Source organism: Rhamphochromis sp. 'chilingali' (genome assembly GCF_963969265.1).
Source record: "Rhamphochromis sp. 'chilingali' genome assembly, chromosome: 10".
NCBI classification, from domain to species: domain Eukaryota; kingdom Metazoa; phylum Chordata; class Actinopteri; order Cichliformes; family Cichlidae; genus Rhamphochromis; species Rhamphochromis sp. 'chilingali'.
Window position 1 is genome coordinate 23,210,483 of NC_137937.1, and position 25,948 is coordinate 23,236,430.

At 40.4% G+C, this 25,948-nt stretch overlaps 2 protein-coding genes across 4 annotated transcripts in view; one reads left to right on the forward strand and one right to left on the reverse strand.

Annotated features, from left to right (window-relative positions):
* Positions 1-275: 275 nt before the first annotated feature.
* The window catches only part of ntrk2a (neurotrophic tyrosine kinase, receptor, type 2a), a 114,318-nt gene continuing 88,645 nt past the window's right edge, over positions 276-25,948 (reverse strand). For 2 of the 3 annotated variants that reach the window (XM_080893789.1, XM_080893788.1), the window contains exons 17-20: positions 25,634-25,789; positions 24,243-24,333; positions 7,817-7,975; positions 276-5,566 (exon numbers count right to left, since the gene is read on the reverse strand). In XM_080893789.1, coding sequence (XP_080749915.1) covers positions 5,381-5,566; positions 7,817-7,975; positions 24,243-24,333; positions 25,634-25,789 — 592 coding nt within the window. In that variant the 3' untranslated portion in view covers positions 276-5,380. The remainder of the gene's footprint in view (positions 5,567-7,816; positions 7,976-24,242; positions 24,334-25,633; positions 25,790-25,948) is intronic. The other variant, XM_080893790.1, reaches the window with a different exon arrangement.
* On the forward strand, positions 12,951-16,344 carry LOC308403900 (zinc finger MYM-type protein 1-like; the record flags this gene model as incomplete). The annotated part of the gene is made up of 2 exons (XM_080893696.1): positions 12,951-13,307; positions 13,559-16,344. Exon 2 carries the CDS (start codon positions 14,131-14,133, stop codon positions 16,342-16,344), a length of 2,214 nt encoding a protein of 737 aa, XP_080749822.1. The 5' UTR covers positions 12,951-13,307; positions 13,559-14,130.

The following is a 25,948-nucleotide window of genomic DNA, read 5'->3' on the forward strand; positions in this document are numbered from 1 at the left end:
CAAACCAAGTAAGTTTTTTTTCTCCCTTAAAAGACGCTGGATTTATGTTGGGATTAATAGAACGAGAGAGATGAAGCATCACTCGGACACTCGAGCTCTATCACTCAATTCAATTGGGCATATTTTTCTGCTTTTCTTACACTGCCTTGAGCATGCCTGAGTACTTCTGAATTCATCTCTCTCTCACACACACATATGTGTATAACATGTCCGTATAATCACTTGCAGGAACTTTGATGTGACATAACACTTTTTATTAATTACACTATATCACAACAGACTGGTCCACCTTCAGAGAGAAGTCATATTATCACCATCATCACCATCATGAGTCACTATGACCATTTTCACCACGCAACTGTATGACTGTACAAGTTCCCTCTGGTCTGTGTTTCTATGTGTGTTTGTGTGTCTGTATGTGTGTGTGAATTTAATGTGTGTGTGTGTGTGTGTGTTTGAACCAGCAGGGCACAGATGTGGACATCCAGACGTTTTCTTTCCAGTACCAATAAAAAAAACCCAAAACACTGCTTGCAAAGATAAACGTTCGTGATCTCGATCAGACAGAACACTTCCAGCTTTAATAACATTGTGTGCTTTGCAATACACGTTTCTTACATTTTGAAGAGCATCTGTAGGCAAACAAGTAACATTTTAACACATCTTCCATACACATATTGTCCACCATCCCATTTAAAAATTCTGACAATCCAAAAAACATCCTCTCTTTCTTCCATTCCTGCCACAATAGCAGTGGTTAAACCTTCCTCAACACAAGAAACAAACGGCACAGAACCCCAAAAATTATACCAAAAAATAAATAAATAAATAAATAAATAAAAAATACTGCATATAGCAAATCACAGTTTTCTTCCTCAATGCTATTTTTTTCTATGCAGCAAAGCAGTTTTTGTGGTATTATGTTTTTCAGGGCGTACAGGCTCCAGAAGCATCCAAGCACAAAAGTAATCTCAGAGATGACCTTTAAGATGTTTTAGCTCTATAAGCTTAGACTGTGATGCTGGGGTTGTGAGAGAGAGAAGGGATTAAATGTGATATGGATCAAAGCATACTCAAAGTTGCGATGTGTATCTACTGTATGAGATATATGCTTTGGTCCACTGAGTCACGTGGTTTAGCCCAAACTCAGCGCAAACTACGTAAAAGTGAGGAGAACCAATAAAGGAAAATATCAGTTACTATTGCTGATATACCTGTGTGAAAACCAGGCTTTAGTAAGTTGCGTAGAGAAGAAGGCTGATTTTGGAGTCATAAATAAAGCAATTGACTGATTCCATAAATCTTAGCTGCCATAATACACACCACAGTCCTACACGACTGGGGAAAGCCATTTATCATGAATTGGTGAACAGCGACAACAAATCAATCGGTGATTCTCGTCTTGAATCTCATTGCATTTGAACTTGAGTCTAAAACCCAGCCTCCAGATCCCTCCTGACTCACTCTGGCATCAATCAGCCTTCTTCACACACACACACAGACACAAACACAAACACACACAGACACGCACGCAAACACCCCCCGAGAGAATGTGCAAGCATCACTCTGAATCCCGGGGGCTGCTGTATGTCATCTTGTGTATTTGTGAGTCCAGTGCAGCTTCCCATTTCTCTGCCCTCTACTTCAAAAACAAAGGAAGAAAATAGTACAATCTAGATACCGACACAGTCTGGGACACAGTAGTTAGCGATGCTTATTTCTTTCAGCAGCTTATTCACATTTGTACATTTGTATTTTTGTTCATTCCTCTTGCTGTTATTTCATTTTACAAAAAGAAAGAAAGAAAGAAAGAAAGAAAGAAAGAAAGAAAGAAAGAAAGAAAGAAAGAAAGAAAGAAAAAAAAAAAGGAAAAGTAGCACTTCTAAAGACCAAAGTTTAAGACTATCACATACAGTATAGGCAGCATAGAAGAGGAAAGTTGGTTGAATAGTCTATTTTACAGTAGGTCACTTGAATAAGAGAGAGAAAGAAGTCTGTGATTGTCAGTCCCTCCTCGTCTGAGGTGTCTGGTCATACAGCAGTTGTTGTTTTTCCCTTTATTTTTTTATCGTCTCCCCTTTGCTGAAATCTCTGTGATGTGAGGCATCAACGCGAAGTCGATCTTTGCTGACCAGTCTTCGTCTTAGCAAACACCTCTCTCACAGCCTCTTCCTCTCACAGCGACTATCAAAACATCACCGCTGTCCAACTTGACACAGTTCATTACTTTGTTAAAAAAAGAAAGAAAAGGAAACACAGCGGGTACGTGCACACACGGTGCAGCCAGCTGAACTTTCTTCAACGTACGCTACTCTTTTGACACCAGAGGCGTTCTCATACGCACTGCATTGGTTTCTCACAGTTAGGTTTTTTTTTATTTCCAGCTCACACACAGGCCCTCACATACCATGCCCTCTGTTATTGCACAGAGTTATTGTGTGGCAAGTTTTTGAACGTGTTTGCGAGTGTGCTCACTCAGTGCAAACTCTACTTGACTGTGCAGCAGGGATGGATTCTGAGAGCCTTGTTAGTGCGTACTGTCGATGCTTCTTCCATTAAGCCTCACACTTAGCGCTGACAGGTGACAATAATTTCGCAATATGTCGAGCTAAATCTAGAAAAGTGACGGACTGATGAAACATCCATCCCTGTTGTGCAGCGGGCTGCACGAAGAGGACAGGCATAGTAACTGTTTAGAGGGAGCCTGACATAAAAAATACATATACACTCAAGATTATCTTGCTAAAATGTAATCAACTAAACCAGCGTTCAACTTCAGTCAAGTTGTAGTTGCAAAAGGCAACTTCAGTTATAGAAAGAAATGTACAAAATGCTTCTTAATTTATAAATAATAATACTAGAAATCAATAAAATCAACATTTTCAAAATCCACAAACACCAATACCATCAAGTGCTGTTGTTAATAAACAAGAAGACATCGAATTAAAAATGGCTGTAAGTGAAACCGCAGTGATTATGACTGTTTTTTTTTTTTTTTTTTTTTAGTTTCTTTGTACCTCATATATCTGTAAAGGATAAATATGCCCCAGTAAAATGCAAAAAAACAAACACAGAATGTGTCTCCTTGCATGCACGAGATGCTGTATATACAGTGCGTCTGTAAGCTTTCAGATATCTGAGCTGTACTGTAAGTGAGTGAAGTGGTTCTCAATAATGGGGATGTGTGGTACATTATTGAGTTTATTTTCGGTTTAAGCTGTTGGTGGACTGCCAGTAAAATGTGTGTGGGGAAGTTTGCATGTGTGTAAAATGTGGTTGAGGGCAGCTGTAGGAATGTGAGGAGAGCGTGAAGTTAAAGTTGTGGCTTACAGAACATCTGCAGGCTACAGTAATGAGGGATGTTCGCGCTCACCTTCTCCCCGGGGACATTTACACCTCTCTTTCCGCCACTCTCTCCCTCTGCCTTTCCGCTCAACTGTCTCCTCTTCCTCCTTCATCTTTCTCCACATGACCCATCCGTACCGTCACACTCCCATCGTCTTCTCCTTTCTACCCCATTGCTTCCGATCTGAACTCTCTCCCTTCCTCTCCATTTCTTCCCACCATGCGTTATTACCTCTCCTCCCATTTCTCCCCTCTGCTGCTCCTCATTCCGGGCCCCTTACTTTTGTTTTCTTCTCCTTCACCTCTTCTATCCTCTCCATCCTTCCACCCTTGCTTCTCGGCCGTAAAACAATAAGTCTTGAATGTCTGTGAGGAGACTGTGCTAATGGAGCCCATTAGGCTGTAATGAAATATACATTACACCATTACAGAGCACGGGGCCTGGCTAAAGCACTGCACCGCTCAAATAATAAAACATGCACAATTCAATTTCCTTCTTGGACAGTTTTGAGTGACTTTCAGTGTGTCTGTGTGTGTGTGTGTGTGTCTGTGTGTGTGTGTGTGTGTGTGTGTGTGTGTGTGTGAGAGAGGATATAGCAATGGAAGGATGATGGGATAAAGTATACACTGTGTGTGTGTGTTCTCGTGTGCATCCCCTGTAGCGCAGATGTGGTTTTCAAGGATGTCTAAGTGCTGAGAGCTTTGATGATTTAATATGGGTTGACCAAATGAACCACACCTTCTACAATGCCGCCACCCACACATCTGACCGTCATCTGACCACTCAAACCCCGAGCCTCCCCAGGCAACCTTTACGCCTCCCTCCCCAACGCCATGATCTCGCGATTGTTGGACAGCTGTGGACAAATGAATCAATTGACCTCTGACATGAGCGCTTGACATCACAAGGTGAAGCATCTGTCACTTTAGGGGGTTGGGGGAGTAGTCTTCATGTTACCCTGTGCTGTATGACAGTGCAGTACAGGCCTGAGTAAAACAACAGAACAAGAGCGGATAATGAGCAGCTAATGTAGATCAGACACTTTTTTTTTTTACATTTGTATTACTCACGATTAAATATCGCACAATTCCTCCGCCATACTCCTGAATTATTCCGTCACCACAGCATTTCAGATCAGCCTCAGCTGCCGCTGTTTTGGGTTTTTTTTGCATCAGCAAAATTGGCCGACCAGAAATGATCTTTTCATCACATCTCCTAATTTTGTGTGACAGGAAAGCAGATTCTGTTTACTGTTTTTTTTCTCCAGTCATTATTTGGTCACACGCAATTTACTGTATGTGTACCAACGTGTTAATCATTGCCTGTGTAGTCTTGTTGGATGGACGCAGACATTAATACTGATATGCATTTGTGAGAGACAGACAAAAAGACAGACAAACCGACAGGGTGGGCGGGGAAAACACAGTGTCTTTATGGCTCGACATCTCTCAGAGCCATTTCCTTCGCCAGTCTCATATTTACACGCAAAAGATCGAAGCTTCCGGAAATCCTCCCCTCGCCACGGCTCCTCGAAATTTGCGGATGTTCAAACGAGTCCTGTTGTCCAACAGGCAGCAGGGAATGAGTCATTTAAAAGTCCTTTAAATTAGGTTTCATCAGTTTAGCCCCAGTCAGTTTAAAGCATTTGAAAATAAGTGAGATGCTGTTGTTTTTTTTGGGTTTTTTTGTTTTTCTTTTTACTCCAAAGTTAAATTACTCTTAAATGTCTCTTCGGTAAGGAAGGGGGATGGAAATGCATAAAGGAGAGGACATCGGCAGGGAAGAAAGAGGCGATTGGGGATCAGTTGAGGAATTTTTTGATTGCCTTTGAGAGTTTAATAATAGCTTCACATCCTGTACAGCGGCACCTTGCACACACGCACACTTGTATGAGCTTCGCACCCTGCAGCTCGCACACACATGCACGCAACCACAAATATGCATTCACGTTCACATTCAGCGACCATCCCCACATAAATGCACACATGTCGCGCACACACACAGCTAAAACCCTTCTTCAGCCTCCTTCTGCGTTCAGCCCAGTATATCCAGGTACACAGGCGAGGCCTTGGCCAGGTTGAGGAGCAGACTGTGGATTTCTTTAATGTTGAGACGCATGTGTGGCTCTCTCTGCCAGCAGCCCAGCATCAGGTCATACACTTCTTTAGGACAGGTCCTAGGGCGCTGCAGCACCCTGCCCTGGGTTATACACTCTATCACCTACAGAGCGAAAGAAAGACAAGCATCAAGTTAATTGTGAGAAGAAGCCCCGTCCCATTTAGTAAAGAACAAATCAGAAAAAATAAATTCAGTGTTCAAACTCCAGTTAAGATGATGGAGCATCTGCTCTGCCAAGTGAAAATGTCACAGCGAATAAATTATTTACTGAACTCGAGAAATAATATGCCAGAGAAGTCTTCAAGACAAAGTCTGCAATTTCTCTACACCAGCGTGAGGGGAAAGTCAGATTTACAACATACATGTGTAAACACCTACTCATTAGATGCACCTTGCTTTTACCTTCAGAACTGCTTTAATTGTTCATTGCACAGATTCAACAAGGTGCTGTAAACATTCCTCAAAGAGTTTGGTCCATTTTGACATGACAGCATCACACAGTTGCTTCAGATTTGTCAGCTGCACAATCATGAAGTGAATCCGCTGTTCTAGCGCATCTCAAAGTTGATCTATTGGATTGTGATCTGGTGACTGTGGAGGTCAGTGACACCAGGGGTACAATGAACTCACTGTCAAGTTCAAGGAAGCAGTTTGAGATGATCTGAGCTTTATGACATGATGTGTTATCTGCTGGGATCAGCAGGCAGAAGATCACCACATTGTGATCATAAAGGGATGGACAGGGTCAGCAACGATACTCAGTGAGGCTGTGGTGTTTATACGATGTTAAGGTGCTGAAAGTGTGCCAACAAATTATCCTCCACACCCTTACCTGACACACAGCAGCCTAAATCATTGATACAAAGGATATGTCCATGCTTTCATGTAGTTTGCACCAAATCAACAACACAATGTGTTGTGTTGTGTGAGGCCTCTTCTGCATACTTTAGTTGTAATGAGCATTTACTTGAGTTGTTAGCATTCTGGCCATTCTGCTCCAACCTTTGGCATTAACGGTGCAGCTCACTTGGTTTTCTATTTGATCCCTTAGAAAAATTCTAGTGGATCAGCAGTTGTGATGCTCAGTTTGAGCTTCATCTTGACCATGACTACATGCCAAAATGCATTGAGCTGCAGCGGCCGACTGGCTGATTAGATATTTACATTAACAAGCCCATAAATAAGTGTACCTAACAAAGTGTCAGGTGATTGTACTGTTTGTAGTCAGCACAGGCAGTATTTCAATATCTAAAATTACAAAGGACCCAATCAAAATTTTAAATCCTGTGTAAAAGATATGTGAGCATCACATTTCATTCACGATGCGAGTGAGCTGTGATACAGCAGAGGATAGACAGACATAAAGGGTAAAAGAAGACAGTGAAAGGGCTAAAGGTTAATTTTTTGGATGTAACCAGAGTTAAGGGCTCTCCCAGGGTTCATGCTGGTAAGGCTAAGGTTAAGACGAGGGGTTGAAGGCTGTGACACTGCTGTGTTTTCCGGAAAATTGATTCGAATTCTGGGTTAAGTTGATTTTCTTTGTGTGAAGGAGTTGCTGTTGTTTCCACAATCTGATTGAATTTGAGCAAGTAGATTGTTTAGCCATTTTAAAATGAGTCATTCATACAATTCAGCCTTATTTTAATTTTCCACAGCTTTCTGATAGAGGCAGTTGTCAATTCTGGAAATTCAAAACATCTGAGTGTTTAAAACAAATTATGTTATTTAGAAAAAGTCTATATTACCACGTGTGGCTTTAAGAAATTGCCATTTACTTCCAACTTCATTATACAGTAAGTAAGAGGAATCAAGAAAATATTCTTAATATCTAAAAAATCTAAAAGGCGCGATGTCTAACAACTGCTACACTTCTGCTAGACTCAGGAAAAAGAAACGGCCCCGGCAGATTTTTCATCTGGGTTTTGTTTCTCTTTCTTTCGAGTAGCTTGCTCCATGTCATGAAGTCATTCTTACTGAGTTTCTGTGAGTGAGGAGATGACGCAGAACAAAAGACTCACTCAGTGTATACCTATGAGAAACATGCACACAAAACAGATCAAATATTTAGCCTTACTTTTACTGAAGGTCTGTTTCATCATATCTCGGGGCTGCAACATCTTGTTCAGCATCACTTATTAAAAAGAAGGTGCTTCCAAGGCAACTTTTACAGAACTTTTGTTACTTTAACTTTAATGCTGGAATTACCAGGACTTGGTGATCACTCAACAAATTTAAAAACACTGCAAAAAGTATGTTAATTATTAAGCCAGGTCGTTTATATAATTGTGAATCACAAACGTCTTCGTGCACCTGCAGAAGAAACTATTGCACTTATAATAAAAGTTTGTATACCTCATTATTGGAGAGCTGGTACCAGGGTTGTTTTCCATAGGTGAAGATCTCCCAGAGAACAACTCCGAGGCTCCAAACATCACTTTCTGTTGTGAACTTCCTGTACATGATGCTTTCAGGAGGCATCCAGCGGATGGGCAGCATGGTATGACCTCCAACCTTTGAAAGCACACACACAGAGACACAGTTACACACAGAAAGTATGAAGTACGGTCGGATTGTGAAAGCTGAGAAGCATCTTATATTCTGTTTCCCCGCCCTGCATCAAGGAATAAAATGTCTGCTGTTTGCCAGAATATATCTGACATTAATTGACCTTAAATTTAAGTTCAAAAATACCAGTAAACAATATTACTTAATATACGCTGGCTTCTCTACTTGTCGATGAACAGTCCACTCCAACTGCATTGTACTGTTACGTTCCCCTGGGGGGGGGGGGGGGGGGTCTAGGCGGGGAGGGGGAAGTAACAAAAGTGACCGGGTCAGAAAAAGGAGTCAGGGAGGCAAAACAGTTAAATAAAACAGTTTTATTGAAGTAATTCAACTAAAAGAGACGGACAAGCCGTTATCACCATAAAAGAAACAAACAAAACTCAGGCGTCGGTCAGTAAGGCAAAAAGTCAAAAGGAAAGCGCAGCTCACTAGCTGGAAACCACAAGACACTCAGCTCACTAGCTGGACCCACACAAAATGGCACTCTGGCCCAGAGCTCACCCTGCTCTGGGCTTAAATACCCTTAATTGCTGATGGGAGTCAGCTGTACAGGAGGGAAAGGTGGCATCTCAGGCAGGGGAGGTAGTGGGACACGCCCACACAGGCACCCTCAGGAGAGAGAGAGAGGCTAGGGCCGTAACAGTACTCACAACCCATTGCCCCCAAAAGACCTTTACCATCAACACAAATAATGGCATCATCCATTTCAAAGAATGGAATAAAATCCTTCTTGCGATGCCTATAAAAAGAAAATTTGGTTCCTGGAGCCAGGAGGGCTTTTTCACTGAATCTAGACCCAAACAAGTCAGACGCTTCCTTTGGCAGATACAAATCTTACATTAAATCATTTAACTCTGGCTGAGATAATAAAGCGATGGACGTTCAAAGTCTTCATTACTAAAATGTCATAAATCTGGAGACAAAACATCCTCAGACTCATTCATCTGAATGTGGTACATGTCTTGTCGCTTATGGCAGGTTAGTGTAACAGATAGATGATTTTATTTTTGAACTTTATCCAAAAATATCAATCAGAGTGATTCTATGACTTCATCCGTACCACTAGAATTTAAATGTATTCAATTTAACGGCGTTAGCGGGAAGTTAGTTCGCTAGTTTTGCTAGTTACCTAAACCTAAACATGATATAGCATGTTCTGACTGAGTGATTTCTGAAAAAATTAAAACATACAGCTCTGATATCACTTCCAACATAAATGAAGACAGAAAACTAAACAGCAGTGACTTTTGTAGGTTACTGAAGTTGGACTAGCTGGTATATAACAATGTGCTACATGATCGCTAGCAACACAGCTATGTTAGCATAACATAAACAGTGAAGCTGGAGGATGAATGCTGTATTTGTATAGCGCTTTACTAGTCCCTAAGGACTCCAAAGCGTTCAGTCATCCACCCATTCACACACACATTCACATATTGGTGATGGCAAGCTACATTGTAGCCACAGCAGCCCTGGGGCGCACTGACAGAGGCGAGGCTGCCGGACACTGGCGCCATCGGGCCCTCTGACCACCACCAGTAGGCAATGGTGTGCCCAAGGGCACAATGACCAATGATCGAGCCAGGGCTCAAACCAGCAACCTTACGATTACAAGACAAACTGCCAACTCTTGAGCCACGATCGCCCCATATGAGGTTAGTCATTAATATACTGCAACAACATGGGAATAGAGCAACTGTGGGAGAATTCAACATTAACAAATCAATGGTACAGAAGTGGAGGAACCATGAAGAATGAGTTGAGTAAAGTTTGACTTATCTGATCTGTATGAAAACAGATTCATCGACAGTGCGCCTTATATAAACTGCTTCATATCCCCTTAAACAACAACTGCACACATATACAGCTGAGCTTACACATGGATCACATCAGTTAAACAACCACAGCTAAATTCATTTATTTGGTGTTTATGAACAGCTGATTTTGCCATCTCATTACTTACAGTGATACAATGAAGATAAAAAAGAATAACATGAAAATGTGTCATGAATACATATGTGTTTAATGAATTTAATTAATTTAATTAAATTGATTAAATTATAATGAATCTTCTTTTAATCCCTCTTCTTTTATCTCTCTTTTTCCTTTAACGGTGCAAAAATAACCTTATGACAAAACTTGTACGTAATATATTATATTTTCTTTATTAGCTCTTGGCTAAAGTTACGCACTGTGTACAGGTGAAATATTTTCACATTTTTTCCATCTAATAACAGGTTGTTTTTATTAGATTTTTTTCCTGTTACAAAATGTTTTCACTTACGCCAACATCAAGCAAAAAGAAGTCTAAAGGTGGATCCAACCCCCCCCCCCTTTAAATCTCAAGGTAACAGTTTAAATCTTCAGAGACTCAGAAACCACATCCTAATGAAAAATGAGGAATATAAAGACACAAGCAAGCATGATGACAGACTAAATCTACTCTCTGACTGAAAAATCAGGGAGGTCAGACACAGAGTGCGAGCAAAGCATGACTTTCAGAAAAAAAATGGACGAGTGATACCTCCGGATACTTACGAAAGGGCGATAATAGCGATAACAGATAATAGTGTTTGACAGCAGCGATATCCAATGCTACCTAAAAGTTTGAATTTTGATTCCAAGCTATTTATTTTGCAAGACATTAAAATTGAGAAAAACAAAAGGAGAAAAAAAGATGACTTATTCAGCAACTAAGTAATAAAATCAAAACGATAAGAAACTCATCTCAAATCCAAATGTTTTTTTAATAATCACTATTTTAAGAGAGAGAAGTCATTAAATCAAACCAATTACCCATGAGTGAAAAAAACAGCATGTAAGTCACAGAACAACATATTTGGGCTAAACTGAGGTTTCAGGTAACTTTTTTGTTTTTACATGTGAAATATATTAAAATTATAATGAACATTTATCACCTTTTGATAAGATTTTCCACTTATGACTGATATCAAATCAATACCACACAGTTAAGGTTTTACTTTCTTTTGTAATAACTTGATTTTTCTTAATAACCCTGCGTTTTAGACATTCTTACACGGGTTTCCAGCCCAACTCCCTCATAAAGTCAGTTCGATAGAATATGCTGCATTAGTTGCTCCTGTAGCTTAATGACCTTTATGTAACTACACTCTGCAGATTGGCGCTGCAACTTTGGGAAAGCACTTATCAAACTGAGTTGCACTAGTTAAATGTGATAGATAGCATGCTATAGCAAAGCATTAAGTAATGAGTACATTGGTGACTAAGTAGCATATGCACATTCTCGAGAACAGAAAGCATTTGCACATGTGAGCAACAGCATCACGTTTCAGCAAAACCATCCAACATAATGTTTACTTTTACTTGAGTTCCAGAAGCTATAAAACTTTACTGTCCTCTAAATCGGACGTAACTTTTGGTGACATTGCAAGTAAAAGGATGGTGATTGGCTGTAACGGCTGACTTAGATTTCAGGGTTTTAACATTGTTAAATATATTAACTTTTTCATTAACTTCTCAATGAATCAAAAGCAAGCTTAACCTGCTGACAAGATTTGTTCCTCTTACTGCACCTCCCCGCTCACTTTAGTCTCCCCTGAACATGAATCTAGCGACTGATCTGCACTCCACTGTGCTACACAGATAGCACAATCCATTTTCTAAGGTTTATGTGTGTCATTAATGGTTTGGTACCCACACTTGGCCTGGTTCTGTGTTAGTCAGGGGGTTATTTAATAGAGTAATAAAATGTGCACTGTCACACAGATAGCCATCAGGTTTAGGTTTACGTCTGGGGAAACATATCTGCCTCCATCTCTGCAGCTCGTGCGCTACAAACCCAGGCCTTCATTTTTCTTGCAGTGATGCTTTTTCTCCCTTGTTTCTCTGTTTATCATTTACATTTCTCCATCTGCATGCAGTATGCTAAAGCAGAGTAGAAGGTCCACAATGCATAATGTGAATCGTAATATAGAATATAAAATACAAAATGCTTATATTATACACACTCCTACACAATACAGCAGGTTTGAGTCTTTTAGTTTTTTTTAAAATTATTATTATGAAGTGTACAACATACAGAATACAGCAGGATTTTAGTCTAAAACATTCTTGTTGTCTTATTGTGATGCTGTGTTCTCAAAGAGCTCTCCCTTATATTCCTCCCTACATAATAGATACTGCATAGTCCATTCACATTGAACTGAAGTCAGCCTCAGCACCTGTTCTTCCTAAAACGCTCCTATTATGATAATTCGCAGGTTTATATTTTTATTTCAGTAGTGCTACAGTTGTGTTTCACTCTTTGTCTTAATTCCTTGCTTTAGCTCTTATTCTTTTGGAGCATGTGGCTCCAATAGAACAAAACAAAAAAAACAGAGCTTGGACACTGCTAGCACGGGCGCCCACACAAACGCAAATCAGGAGATGAAGCATCGCTGAATATGTTTCCAAACCAACTTCATTCTAAACCAAAGACTAGAAAATATGGTGAAGCATATCTGCCCTTTGGCTTCACCTGCACAAGTGCTGAGGTAGGTCTCCCCTGCAGAATTGGTTTTCCCTTCGTCGGGAGCACGTGCTGGGTTCTTCAAATCGCGAACATTTTTCTTGTAAAACAAAGGGGGGCCCAGCAAAAAAAGTTTGGGAACCACTGCATTAGTGTAACTGTACTCTTATAATTTAAGCATAGTTCACAATATAAACTTAACACTGCTTGATCAAACAGGGTACCGATCCTTATCCTAATGAGGACACACACAGGGTGGACTGGTCAGTTAGCAAAGCTGGAATATTTCCTGGTGGCATGAGGGTTGTTTTGGCCTGCTGTGAAAAGTCAACTTGATCAGTAAACAGCAGTGGCGTCGTTAGGCCTATTTTAGGGGTGCTGAAGCCTCCCTAAAATATTCTTAAGCCCCCCTAAATAATTTGGTGGGGGGTTTTTTTGGGTTTTTTTTTTTTTTAACTTATTCGATTTTTTTTTTTACAGAACTTGCAGACAAATTCAATATAAAGATGCAGGAATATGAGTTTAAAGAAATAATAATATAAACCTGTCGCTATTCACACAAATATGATCATAACTCGGTTGGTCCCTTTCGCTTTACATTGTTAAGGTAGCGTCAGTGCTTCGTTATCCAATCCCTTCCAGTTGTTCACAGGGGACATCCACATGACTGAAAATCCAGTCCTCGTTTTCACTGCTACTTTACACTCCGCTCGTATACACCTGCGGACACACTAGCGTACATGTGGCAAACGGCAAGAAATCATGGATATACGCAAGTTTTTCAAGAAAGTAAGTCTTCATCACTGGCTGGTAGTAACAATTAGTTAGCTCCAGCTAACAGCAGAGAATCCCATGTAAATAATGAACCAGGTGCTCCCCATTTTGTAAATAAAAACCTGGCTAGCGCACTAAGTTAAATTGTTAGCATAATGTTAATTTCTGTCACTCGTTTTAGCTCTGAAAAATCCAGCTGAGCTCATTCAGGTATGGTTATCATCAGTGGAAATAATAATAATCACTCCATCCCCATTAACCTGTAGGAGTCAGGGCAGAGGAGCACAGAGAGGCAGAGGGGAGAGACGTCTGCTGGAGAGGTGAGTCAAAGGATGGAGTCATTTGTGATGCAGACAGTCTGATTAGAATTTTATGGGACTCAATATGGATATGAAATATGAAACATTTCAGTCACGGTACAACATATAAGACCTGTTTAACTTGAGCTTTTATTTAGGAGAGTCAAGGTTAGAAAGTGGAGAGAGCAAAGAGAGAGAGATATATATAAGTCAAATTAGCCTGACTCACATATTTTTGAGGGTTCTATTTTAATATTACTTCAATTCAAGTAATTTAGTAATATTTTTCAGGGCTTTAAATTGCAACCATTTTAGTCACATGCGTGCTCAAAATATAATGTTTGTAACTTCAAAATATTTGGGAGCAACAAATTACTGTGGAGCGGGAGCAGAAGTCATGATATTAGCAATTTACATTACAATTCAGTATGTTTTAATGTATCTTGAAGGGTGAGGCAGAAGGAGTGGCTGAGGGAGAAAAAGGTCAACAGGCAAGTTCAAGTCAGAGAGAGCAAGGAGAGACAGAGGAGCTGCAGCAAATGGATCGAGAGGCAGAGGAAGATCAAGTTATTACAGAGAGAGGAGAGCAAACAGGCCAAGAGAGGGAAAATGATGAAGCAGCTGCAGCAACTCATTCTACTACAGGGTTTGATTTAGGTGACAAAGACACAGGGCCCAGACAGGTGAAGCTGAAGAGCTATCCACATGATACGTTTGGTACACAGAAGCGAGCATTTAACCACAGCTGGTTTGAAAAGCACAACTGGTTAGAATATTCAGTCAACCAGAGTGCAGCTTTCTGCTTCCCATGTAGAGTGTTTGGCAAAAACATCAAACATGATAGTTTGGTCAGTAACGGTTGCAAGAACTGGAAGAAAGCTTTAGTCATCTTTGGCAAGCATGAGATGGCACAAACACATAAGGACAGTGTTGTTACATGGAAAAGCTACCAGGGAACTAGCAAACAGGGAAACGTTGCACAGATGATAGCAACTGCAAATGTGAGTGAGATAGTCGAAAGAAGAGAGTATCTCAGACGAATTGTTGCAGTCACCTCTATGTTAGGGAGACAGGGACTCCCTTTTCGTGGCCATGATGAAGGTGAAGACAGCCCAAACAGAGGGAATTTTCTTGCATGCATGGAGCTTTTGAAGGAGTTTGATCCTTTTCTTCAAAAACATAATCCCCCATCAAATGCACAGTATATCTCACCAACATCCCAGAATGACATGATTGACTGTTGTGCCCAGGAAGTTACTAGTGTCATTGTATCTGAAATGACAAAGTCTAAAGTCTATTCCATCATGGTGGATGAGGCAAGGGATAAAAAGGCAGAGCAGTTAGCTGTTTGTGTCAGGTACGTGTCAGAGGGGGCAGTGAAGGAGCGTTTCCTTGCACTTGCAGAGATAAAATCATTTGATGCCCAGTCCATTGCAAATGAGATTCAGCAGCAGATCCAAAACTATGGTCTTGCAGAGCTTAAGTGTGTAGCACAAACATATGATGGTGCAGCCGTTATGAGTGGCTCCACTGGAGGTGTACAAGCACATTTTAGAAGGCTCCATCCTGAGGCTATCTATGTGCATTGTTATGCTCATCAACTCAACCTGGTTTTGTGCAATACTTGCAAGGCTGTCCCAGAGGCTGTGGAGCTTTTCAGCTTGTTGGAGTGTGTGTATTCTTTCTTCAGCACCTCCCTAGTCAATCATCATAAGTTCATGGAGACTCAGGCAAAGCTTGGATTGACAAAAACTGAGCTTGTGCAACTTTCAAACACTCGCTGGGCATGTCAGTTGCGATCAATCAGTGCAGTTCTTGAGACATTGCCTGCCATTTTGGAGTGCCTATCTGCAATTGGATCCCCCATAGCTGTTGGTCTCAGAGCAAAGCTCTACAAGTTCTCAGCAGTCTATGCACTACTGATGTTTCAGTCGATTCTGTCTGTAACCGAAGGACTCCACAAATTCCTGCAGAAAGAGACTTTAGACCTGGCAGAAGCTTTTATCTGCAAACAAGCTGTGTGTGACACACTTAAGGGCAAACACTCAGATGCATTTGCTACAGAGCTGTATGAGAAAACCAAGGCCCTGTGTAACACCCACAGTATCCCTGAACCAGGTGCCAAGACAAGGCACAAACAGAGGAAAATGGAGGATTTTGTCCTGGAGGCAACTGTGGGTTCACGCACTGAATTGAACAACTCAGACACATTGAAAAGAGAGTTACTTTTCCCTTGTGTGGATCGGATGGTTGGCGAGCTTGATCAAAGATTTTGCAGTGTAGATGCAGGGCTGCTAAAAGGCGTCCAGGCATGCAGTCCTAAATCTGAGAACTTCTTGAGTGAACCACACTTGAATGAACTTGCAAAGCACTACAGACTTGACCTGAAAAAAGAGGAGGTTCTGGTGGCCAGAAACTTTCTTACCCGGAAAACAGAGGCTGGATGTCCACCCAAAAATATGTTGTCTGTGTACAACCTCCTCGATTCAGACATGTTTCCCTCTCTGAAGGCAACCATCCAAGTTGCCCTAACAGTGCCTGTCAGCAGCTGCTCGTGCGAACGGTCCTTTAGTGCACTGCGTCGGCTGCACTCCTGGCTGCGTCAAACAATGGGTCAGAAAAGACTTCACAGTCTTGCAGTCATGTCTATTGAAAAAGACACGCTTCAGCATCTGAGTCACAACAGAGTGATTGACCGATTTGCCACTCTTAAAAACAGACGTCATTCTTTGATGCTTCCACCTACCAAGTAACTGGTGATTGCAGCCAGAAAAATGTACTTTTTTATTTTCAGTTTTTTTCTTGTTATTGATGCGGCAAACACATTTCCTCTGTTTTTTTGTTGTACTGTATTATAAAGCAGACTGAAATAAAACAATAGATCTATTGGTGGCCTAGGATGTTTAATCTGTCCAAAAAAGTAGGAAAACAATTTCTCAGTCTTTGTTTTCTGTTTGTGAAATTTTGTGCTCATTCACTACGTTCGTTCATGTCGTGTGCATCTCTTGGGGGCTAAGCCCCCCCTGTCCTTAAAACCTAGTGACGCCCCTGGTAAACAGTTTACAAACCGCGACCCTCTCAGCCACACACTCTCCAATCCTCATGGCACACAGGTGTATTAGCTAATGACACGTAAATGAATGTAGGTCAGCAATCCCTACTCACTACAATGCAGACAACATGTTGATCGGACAATAAGGAAAAGTGGAGGAGAGAGATAGAAAATAAAAAAATATATATTTAAAAAACAGATTAAATGCTGAAAAACAAATTCCATTTAGTGCCCAGATCAGGTGAAAACACGAGTTTTACATGACTGATCTCAGTGAGTGTGTGTACGAAGCAGCCTTAATATCATTGACCAAAATTTTTGAGGAAAAAATTCATGAGGAAAAAAGCTTTAATGAAATGTATCGAAATTTCCATCAACAAATATAAACCAGATGTAAATATTCTGGAGAGACAAGATCCGATCAGAACGAATTAAGTTTTGTGAAAAGGAAGGACAAGTTGGGAAGTGCTCCCTGTTTCTCATGAAATCACGTCACATTTGATGTTAGTGAAAAAAAGATGCTTTGTAAACCACATGAAGCAACTCTCACGGGTAAAAACACAACAAACTCTTATACTTCATACTTTAGTCAAATAAAATATACTTTTTAATGTAATCTTATGATATTTATTTGAATACAACTAGAGTAATAAAACTATAAGATGTTTTAGTGAATGACTAAATGTATGACTAAAACTAAATTTGCTGTCAACATGAACACTGGTGAATGGATCCATCATCCATCCATGATGGAATTTATGAAATTTATTTGAGTAATAATAATAATAATTTTCTTTTTTCCTCCCAAAACCTCTAAAAGATCTCACAATGATATAATTAAAATGAAATCTTTTGGTCATAATAATTTGATAATGAAAACTGGATATCAGAACAACAGCTGGATTATAGACAATTAGCAGTGTGATGGTTTCCATGTCCAGAGTTGTCTATATGTACTGTGTAGGTCATTATTGTCTCCAACTGACCGTGGTCTGTATTCATCAATACCAAAGTCATTTTCACAAATGCCACTCTAATCTGGGTTATGCATTCCTGCATTGTTGACTATAACCCTTTGCCACATCTAAAGAGGGGTTTCCCCTCCTCATGTGGAAAGCGCATGGTTATTCTGCTGGTTCTGAAATTCTTTGGTAGTGCTTTGAATTCATGGCAAATCAACATACTGAATATTTTTAAAGGAGCTCATTAAATAAATGTAATCCACTATTCGATTGAACTCTGCCCTTAATCGCTGTTTCTATAGTTCAAAACTCCAGTAAAGGTTTGAATGTGATCACCGAGTTCTTTATAAACCTTTGAAGAACAAAGAATCTGTAGTCTTTCTTCGAATTTGTCCAATGTATTATAATATATTTGGATAGTCATCCAGCGCTCTAAAGAGTGACTTCCTGCTTAACTTCCTGTGTTAGAAAATGCATACATGTGAGTTTTAATGAGTGAAAGAATGAATTTTGGTTTGCAGGCCCCTCATAGACCTCGGTGCATTGTGCTCTTCACTGTCACAGTCTTACCCTTTAGTGCAATAAAAATGATGAAAAATCTAGAATGTTCTTGAATTCAGCCTAAAATCGATTTTTTTTCTGAATTTTTGCCCATCGTGCAGATAACTGAGGAACTTCCAAACTTGTTTTTTTTTTTTTTATTCAGTTAATGTTCATCATAGGAACTCAAATGGCAAACTGAAAGGGTGTAGGCTGAGCTTATATAACACCTACCTCTGAAAGTGTATTCAAGTAACAACCAAACTGTTTGTTAGTGACTGTAATGTGTTACATGGTGATGCAGATCATTAATGGAAGAAAAGCGAGGACTGCCAAGAAGGCATTTTATGAGCAGCGACAACACTAACATGATGTGTTAATAATCTGTTTAGACTAAAAAAAATCTAAAACCAACAAAAAAACCGATGTCATTTCTAACCAAACACAGCTCTGTTTATTATTGCACGTGGAAGATTAACATTAGAATAAATGTACTGCAAACTAACCAACAATTACGCCCACAACATTAAACAAAATGAGAACATAATGGCTCTGTATAATTTCCTACTCATTGGAAACTGTCTGAAACTCATTTTTCTCTGTATATGTTTTATTGTTTTTTAGTTTATTTTTGTTTTTTTGTGAATAAAAATCACTCATGCGTGAATCAACAAAGGATTTGCAGTTAAGTCGAGCAGCGTTGTTATTACTTGCTTTGTTGGGGAGATTTTTCCGTTCTACTCTATTGATAGTTTTTATATATTTCATTATATCCATTAGTCTTTTTGTGTTATTCATCATGACTGATCATTTCCCCTGATGCTCTGAAATATTAATACGGGCCTCTTGAACTGCCGCGCAACATCTCTCCTTTTATGTTTGTTAACCGTACGTGTATTTGTGTGCGTTCATTGGCGAGACAATGAGGAACAAAGTGAAGGGCAGTCACTTCAAAAGGGCACCAACAGGGTTGAATTAAATAGAAAACAGGAGAGAAAACCCATGAAAGAGCAGGAAAGGAAAGCCTCAGACTGAGTCTTCCTGTCACTGGGAGGAGGGGGTCATCAAATATTAAGAAAGTCGTGTTTACAGTGGATCAGTCTGAAGACCAAACATGCTTTCTAAGTTTTTTTTACCTACGCCTAGTTGCTGCATTTCTCTCTGTCATCGGCTCATTCTGTGTTTTGTCTTTGCTGTCAGTGGCTTCGTCATCAGTCTTTGTCTTCTTTCCTGCTCCCTTATCTCTCTCCCCCTCAATCTCTCTCAATCGTTCTCACCTTCCTTCACTGTCTCTAAGCCCGCCTGCCTGTCTCCCTCAGTCTCTGTCTTATAAATATGCATTATTTCACCTCGACCACTGTCTGAGTGTTCCAGGAAAGCCTCAAAAAGACGAGGAAAAAACACAGCAGAGAGGAGGGATGTGTGTTCTTTGTGATGACCTCCCAGAGGCTGTGGTATCCATGGCAACTGCACGTTGAAAAGAAGGCATTATGGGATTTTGATGTAGGAGGAGCTTACGTGAGTAACCCCGCCCACTCGCACCTTACACAGGGAACCGTATCGTTGTCTCTGCTGTCATGGAAAAAACTCAAGAACGCTTGTGTCTAAGTACATGTGATGGTTCTCTCCTGGCCAGCTCAGATACAGTAAAGCCAATGACATGTAGGTTTAAGCTAAGTATTTTTTGTGATGGTGCTCATGTCGAATAAAAACCCAGCAGGAAATATGATGGTAGTACTTCTTCAACGTGCAGTTGTCAAGTCACAAAATTCCCAATGGCCACATACTGACGTTTTGTTAGAACAACAATGAGGAAGTAAAAAAGCCTGCAAAAGTCTGTGTTAACATTCGATTAATCTCGCAAAGAAGATTTGTACATATTCATATGCAAAATCCAAAGTAAAAGGCAAGACTTTTGGCATCACAGGTTAGATTCACCAGCCAGGATTGAACAGGCTTTGCTTTCACACAGGTAAGCAAACAATGTGGGCAAAATCGGCATGATGATTTTGCCTTTTATTTAATTTCTCTTCACTAATATGCACTCATGCTACAGTATTGTTTGGCTTGTCCATGCTATTGCTTACTGATATATTTAATCACATTGAGAAAAGTAAAAAACGGGCAACAGATGTTGTTTAAATGTTAAAAAATGGGTCACTTTAGCCCACTGCAAAGTGGTTGCTAAGCAACATGATAGTGTTGTAGTATATCATGCATAATTTAGCCTTTGTGGATATAAATGAGATGTTATTGTCTTGAACTTAAAACAATGGGATGCTTTAATACTGCATTATAGGAGCTTAAATGCTAAAAAGTGTCACTGTTGCTAGGTCGTCGCTAGACAACACGAGGACAGCATAACATCTGATATAGATAAGAACCTTAAGGGGCCTTTGTTTCAAATTTTTTCTAGATAATGATCCAGGGAGAATTTGCAGACAAAGAAACAAACAAAAACAAATAGTTTGTGTATTACAGTAAGTTTTATAAATGAGCAATTATTGGCTGTTGTCCTCAGAGACTAAGTAGGGTGGTGTGATGATTGCGTAAACTTTCTCGTTGAGCCATTAATGACATAATCTCTTAACCAGAAGATATGAAGTCTCAGCTTATGTAAGCATGCAAACTTTAGATCATCATTTTATTTGTTTCTACTTGCTTTTGACTTTTGACTTTTCAGTCCCTGTGATGTTGCAATCAGTTCTACACAACTATACAAATAGGACTGGGTTAGCTTGCACACTTTCACAACAAGTTCAAAGGCAAAAAACTTTGCCCCATCAACTTCTTGGTAACCAATGCAGTATGTGAATGAGGTCTCTTTCTTTGTAATAATAATATAGTAATAATGATATAAAAGGTACAATGAGGCCATGTACATGAGCAATGAGCAGTTGAATAATTTGTGTTACATCCTCTCAGTTTTGTCTTGATGCACATTTGCTTAATCACGGATAACTGTTTCACTGTCGCCTCTCCAGGTGCTTCACAAGGTCGATACTTGTCTCTGAAGAAAAAAAACCACCCACTACCCAAAAAAATTACTCAGAGATTTGTCAGCTCTGCTTCACTGCCCGTGTTCCTCTACAGGCCGTGTCAGCAGCGTAAAACAGTCAGGCATGAAACCTTAATTTTCTTTCATCCTACACATTTGGCCATAAAATCAGTTTAGGGGAAAATGAATAAATGTGCTGTAGTGTTGGAGTCGAGCCCCACCCACGCACCCATACGCCCACACACACACGCACACCGAGCCTGTGTGGAAAGGCTCAAGGTTTGATTTGAGGCATCCTGTCTGTCTCCTGAAGCGCCTGTCAGGTTCATTGTGTAACAGGGGATTCAATGACGTCATCACAGCCCCTTCAATCCTACGCCTCTGCATCTATTTCCCTGCACATATACACGCACACACACAGGCATGGGGTTGTGGGGGGGGGCTCCAATTCCTCTATGACTCATCTTCACTTGTCTGACGCAAGAGCATGACTGGGTCCCTACACTCTACACGTCCCCCCACACTCACACACACACCTCTGTCTCTCCTGGATGCTGAAATACGGCTGAATCACTATGTTTTACCTTCCACCCCCCTATGCCTCTATTCTGGTTTTTGTTTTTCTCCTGTCTGTCTACCTCTCTGTCCTTTTTTTTGTCATTTTACTCTGATACGCTGCTCTGTGGTCGTCTTAAGCAGTGCCATATGCCCCTGTATCGCTCTATTACTGCCTCGTCTCTCTTTTTGGATATTTATTTGTGTCTTGTTTTCTTCTTTCCTGGCATCCCACTCCTTCTCCTCCCTCTTTCTCTTCTTCTCCTGCTACTCCCCCCCCTTCTCCCTTATTTCCAAGCCTTTCTCTCCTTTCATCGCTTTGCCACCCTCCTGCCTCCATCTCCCACACTTACATCTTACTCCTTCTCCAACTCTATTTCTCCACTACTGCTTCAGCATACTAAACAGAACTTCTCTGATTACTTTTCTTCCTGAGAAACGTTGGAGACCCAAGTAAGAGACCCACCGCCACTGCCCTCTGCCGTTACCATGACTACAGCCACAGCACTTAGCTTTATTGAGGAGGGGTGAAAGGAAGGAGGAGGAGCGGGGAGCTTGCTGTGTGTCGTCACACAGAGATAGCACAAAAAAATGCCACAGCAGCAAACCAATTTGATGCCAAATATAACCTGTTATTTTGATTTTATGTCAACAGTCATTATCAAAGACCTCGAAAAAATAGCATTTTTTTATGTTCTTTTAAAAAAGATTCATTCAGGCAACGTGGCATTTATAGTTTTGTGGGGTATCAGAAGCTTTCTGTGAGGAAATCACAGACTGTATATAAAGGATGGGCAGGAAGCCTTCAGAAAAGGAACATATTTTGAATGTAGCAAGCTTGGTTAGTAAGTTATACTCATAAAGCGTACAGCTTCAATCCACAGACACAGATATAGCAAGGCTCATAAACATTTGGATAATAATACTGCAGTTTTACCCTTAATTCAAGTAATTTACCAAAAGCATTGCACTAACTGTTTAAAAATAATAATTTCCCCCAGGGATCAATAAAGTATTCTGATTCTGATTCTGAAAATGACCATTTTCATACTTACGCTCACATTTTTTTTAGTGGTTCTCCATACATAATCAAAGAACCTGTTTATTTTATTGTGCAAGACACAATGAAATAAACAGGTTGTGTTATTTGCTGTTATGGCACTTAATCTTCTTATTTATATTACTCTTTTTGTGCACAGCACTTTGTGCCTTTGCTGGCAAATCAGTCAGTCACACAAGCCTTTCAAATTTAGCCATATTCCCTAAAACTGACACGGATTTATCAATGACTTCGAAGCTGGATTTAATACATGTTTAAAGTTACAATTTTTATAACATGGTTAGCACCATCTTGTGCCAGTACAGAACGAGACGTTGGTTGCAGCTAATTGATTTACATTAGTTTATGTTTGCTAACTCGTAAGAGAGCCAATATCTCAGTTTGTAGAGCACTTTGTAAAAAAAAGAAATCATCATACAGATGGGAAAATAGGGAACAGACAAATGCAGTTTGATGCAAACTGCATTTCGTTGCCCTGTACCTGTGCATGTGCAATGACAATAAAGTTGAATTCTATTCTATTCTGTTCTATTAATGTGGGCAGCCTCAAGTGGCCACTAAAGGAACTGCAGTTTCTGGCACTTCTAACTTGACTTCATTTTTTTTTAGCCCCAGTAGTTGCAGACAATTTTAATATTTTTAATGAGAAACAGGAAAAAAATATCTTGTGTTTTCTTATATCAGCATGCCAATACAGTGCATATACATTACAATTTATACCAAAGTACATATGTGTAATTATGCATGTGGAACGTGTGAAAGGAGAACAAACTGCAAAGACAACTCTCTTTCCCAGCAAGTTAGAAATATAGATTTTCATAACTACAATGAGCATTTCTGTTCAAGATGAATTATTACTGCAAAATTACCGTCACTGAATGATACATCCATCAGTTGTATATTATTATCTTTCTGAAATTTTAAACGATTGTCTAGCCATTGAATGCCTGCAGTCTTCTACCTCTTTCTCTCTCCTACTCTGTCATTGTCAGTTGTGTCGCTTTGTCAGAGAGAATGAGAGAAAGGGCAGGAAAAATGGACAGTCCAACTACCTATCAATCAATACAACTGATTAGATTTTGGCCTTTTGGAAAAGTAACAGATTATCTGCAGAAAGAAAAACACACACTTTCAGTTTTGTTTTGTACCCCTGAGTTATCCAAGCACAGCAAGAAAAGCTGCTAAATATCCCTGCAGTACACAAAAATGCTCAAAAACACTGAACATGGATCTTTTTAAATGCATTCCTTTCACCTGTACTTTTTTAGTTACTTAAAGCAAATGTAACACCCCACGAACTCACCTAATCAAACATGCTAACCATTTCCAACTCCTTCTGTTGAGTTAACCTATCCCTGCGAGTGTCTTACTCAAACCCCCACGTCCATCAGTCATGCCCATGCAGGGGAGTAGCAGAGAGGCACCCATGCAGCAGGGAGGGAGGGGAGGCTGAAAGAAAGGCCTGAAAAGATATCGACACATACACCTACCCTGTAGTAGTCAGTGCTGTAGACATCTCTTGACATGCCAAAGTCTCCAATCTTTACCAGCAGGTTCTCACCCACCAGGCAGTTCCTTTTGGACAACAAACACAGTGAGACTCAATAAAGATGTTTCACATTGCTGAGTTAAAATGAAGGGTGTTAAACTACAACCATATATCTTATTATATGGTTATTACCATGACTGTTTTACTGATTATCTCTAGCTGATTACCGTAATTGTCGGGCTATAAGCCGCTACTTTTTGCACCAGCTTTGAACCCTGCGGCTTTTAGTCAGGTGCGGCTTTTCTATGGATTTTCCATGATTTTTGTGATATCGTAAGACGATTTGTTTTGTTTGTTCCGCTGTTGTACGGCACTACTTTGCCTGGCGGAAGGATCGGGGTTCAAGAGTGGTATGTTAGTCACATGTCCGTCCGCCAGGCAACGTAGTGCCGTACGAAGTAGCGCGAAAAACAAACTTCAAAGTAGCGCTACGCATTCAGCGGGAGGCGTGGATGACGAGCGGCGATAAACTTGCGAAAAGCAAGTTATGCTCAACTCCACCGGTGGATTCTGACAGCGTGGAAAAGTGCGAAAACATCCACGATCACCAACGGATTTTGAAGGGCTGGACTGCTGCATGATGGAGAGGAGGACACCGCCACGGCCCTTCTGAGGGTGTTCGACTCTGACACTGACAACGAGGATTTCTTTGGTTTTGAAAGTGACAACGAAGGAGAGAAGCGGAGAGTGGATGACGAAGCCATCCTGAGCCTGTTCGTTTCCGACATTGGAGAAGAGGACTTTGGTGGTTTTAGAGCGCAGGAAGAAGAGAAAGATGGTGAATGACTGACTTTTCTTCTTGTTAAAGCCGTGTCACTGCACCTGAGCCTAAAAGGTAGTCCGAATCTATTTTTCTGGTGTGCTGTAGGTTACTGTTATGTACTACATGTGCAAATATGTACCCATAACTTGTTTTTCAAAATATTAATAAAAGGGGTGTGTCTCCAAACAGCCATCTCTTTCCTGACAATTCCCTTTGTGCATATTCTCTTACATATGATAAGTCAACATTGAAACACCTGCGGCTTTTAGTCAGGTGCGGCTAATGTATGTACAAAACAGGATTTTCCCCTGATTTTAGCTTGTGCGACTAATATTCAGGTGCGCTTTGTAGTCCGGGAAATACGGTATTTACTGGTTCCGCTAATAGCTACAGTCCTCCTTGTTAGATGTTTTTAGGTGGTATTAGCGATTGTTCGTACTCAGTCATTATGAGTTTTAAATAAATTCCTCAAGGATCAGAATAAAAGTTCCTGTTTAATGACACATCTGGCATCTGTTAGGAACAAGCAAACACGATGTGCATTAACAGAGTATTTTACAAACCTTGTGGCCAGGTCACGGTGCACAAAGTGTTGTGATGCCAGGTAGACCATGCCAGATGCTATCTGCTGGGCAATGTGAAGCATTTGAGACTGGGTCAGCTCCACAGGTCTGGTGGTCTGGCCCTCTGCCATCAAAACTGCATCTGGACCATGAGCCCTGTGAGAAAAAAACAAGGGAAACAATGTATCATTTGTCTTTTCAGCCATGTATCAACCACGTACGATGTTTACATGTGTCCCTCTAATAGAGAGTATGTAGAAGATTAAGCTGGATTAGCACACGCAAGCTTCCTAATCTTTAATTCTTTGATCGCTC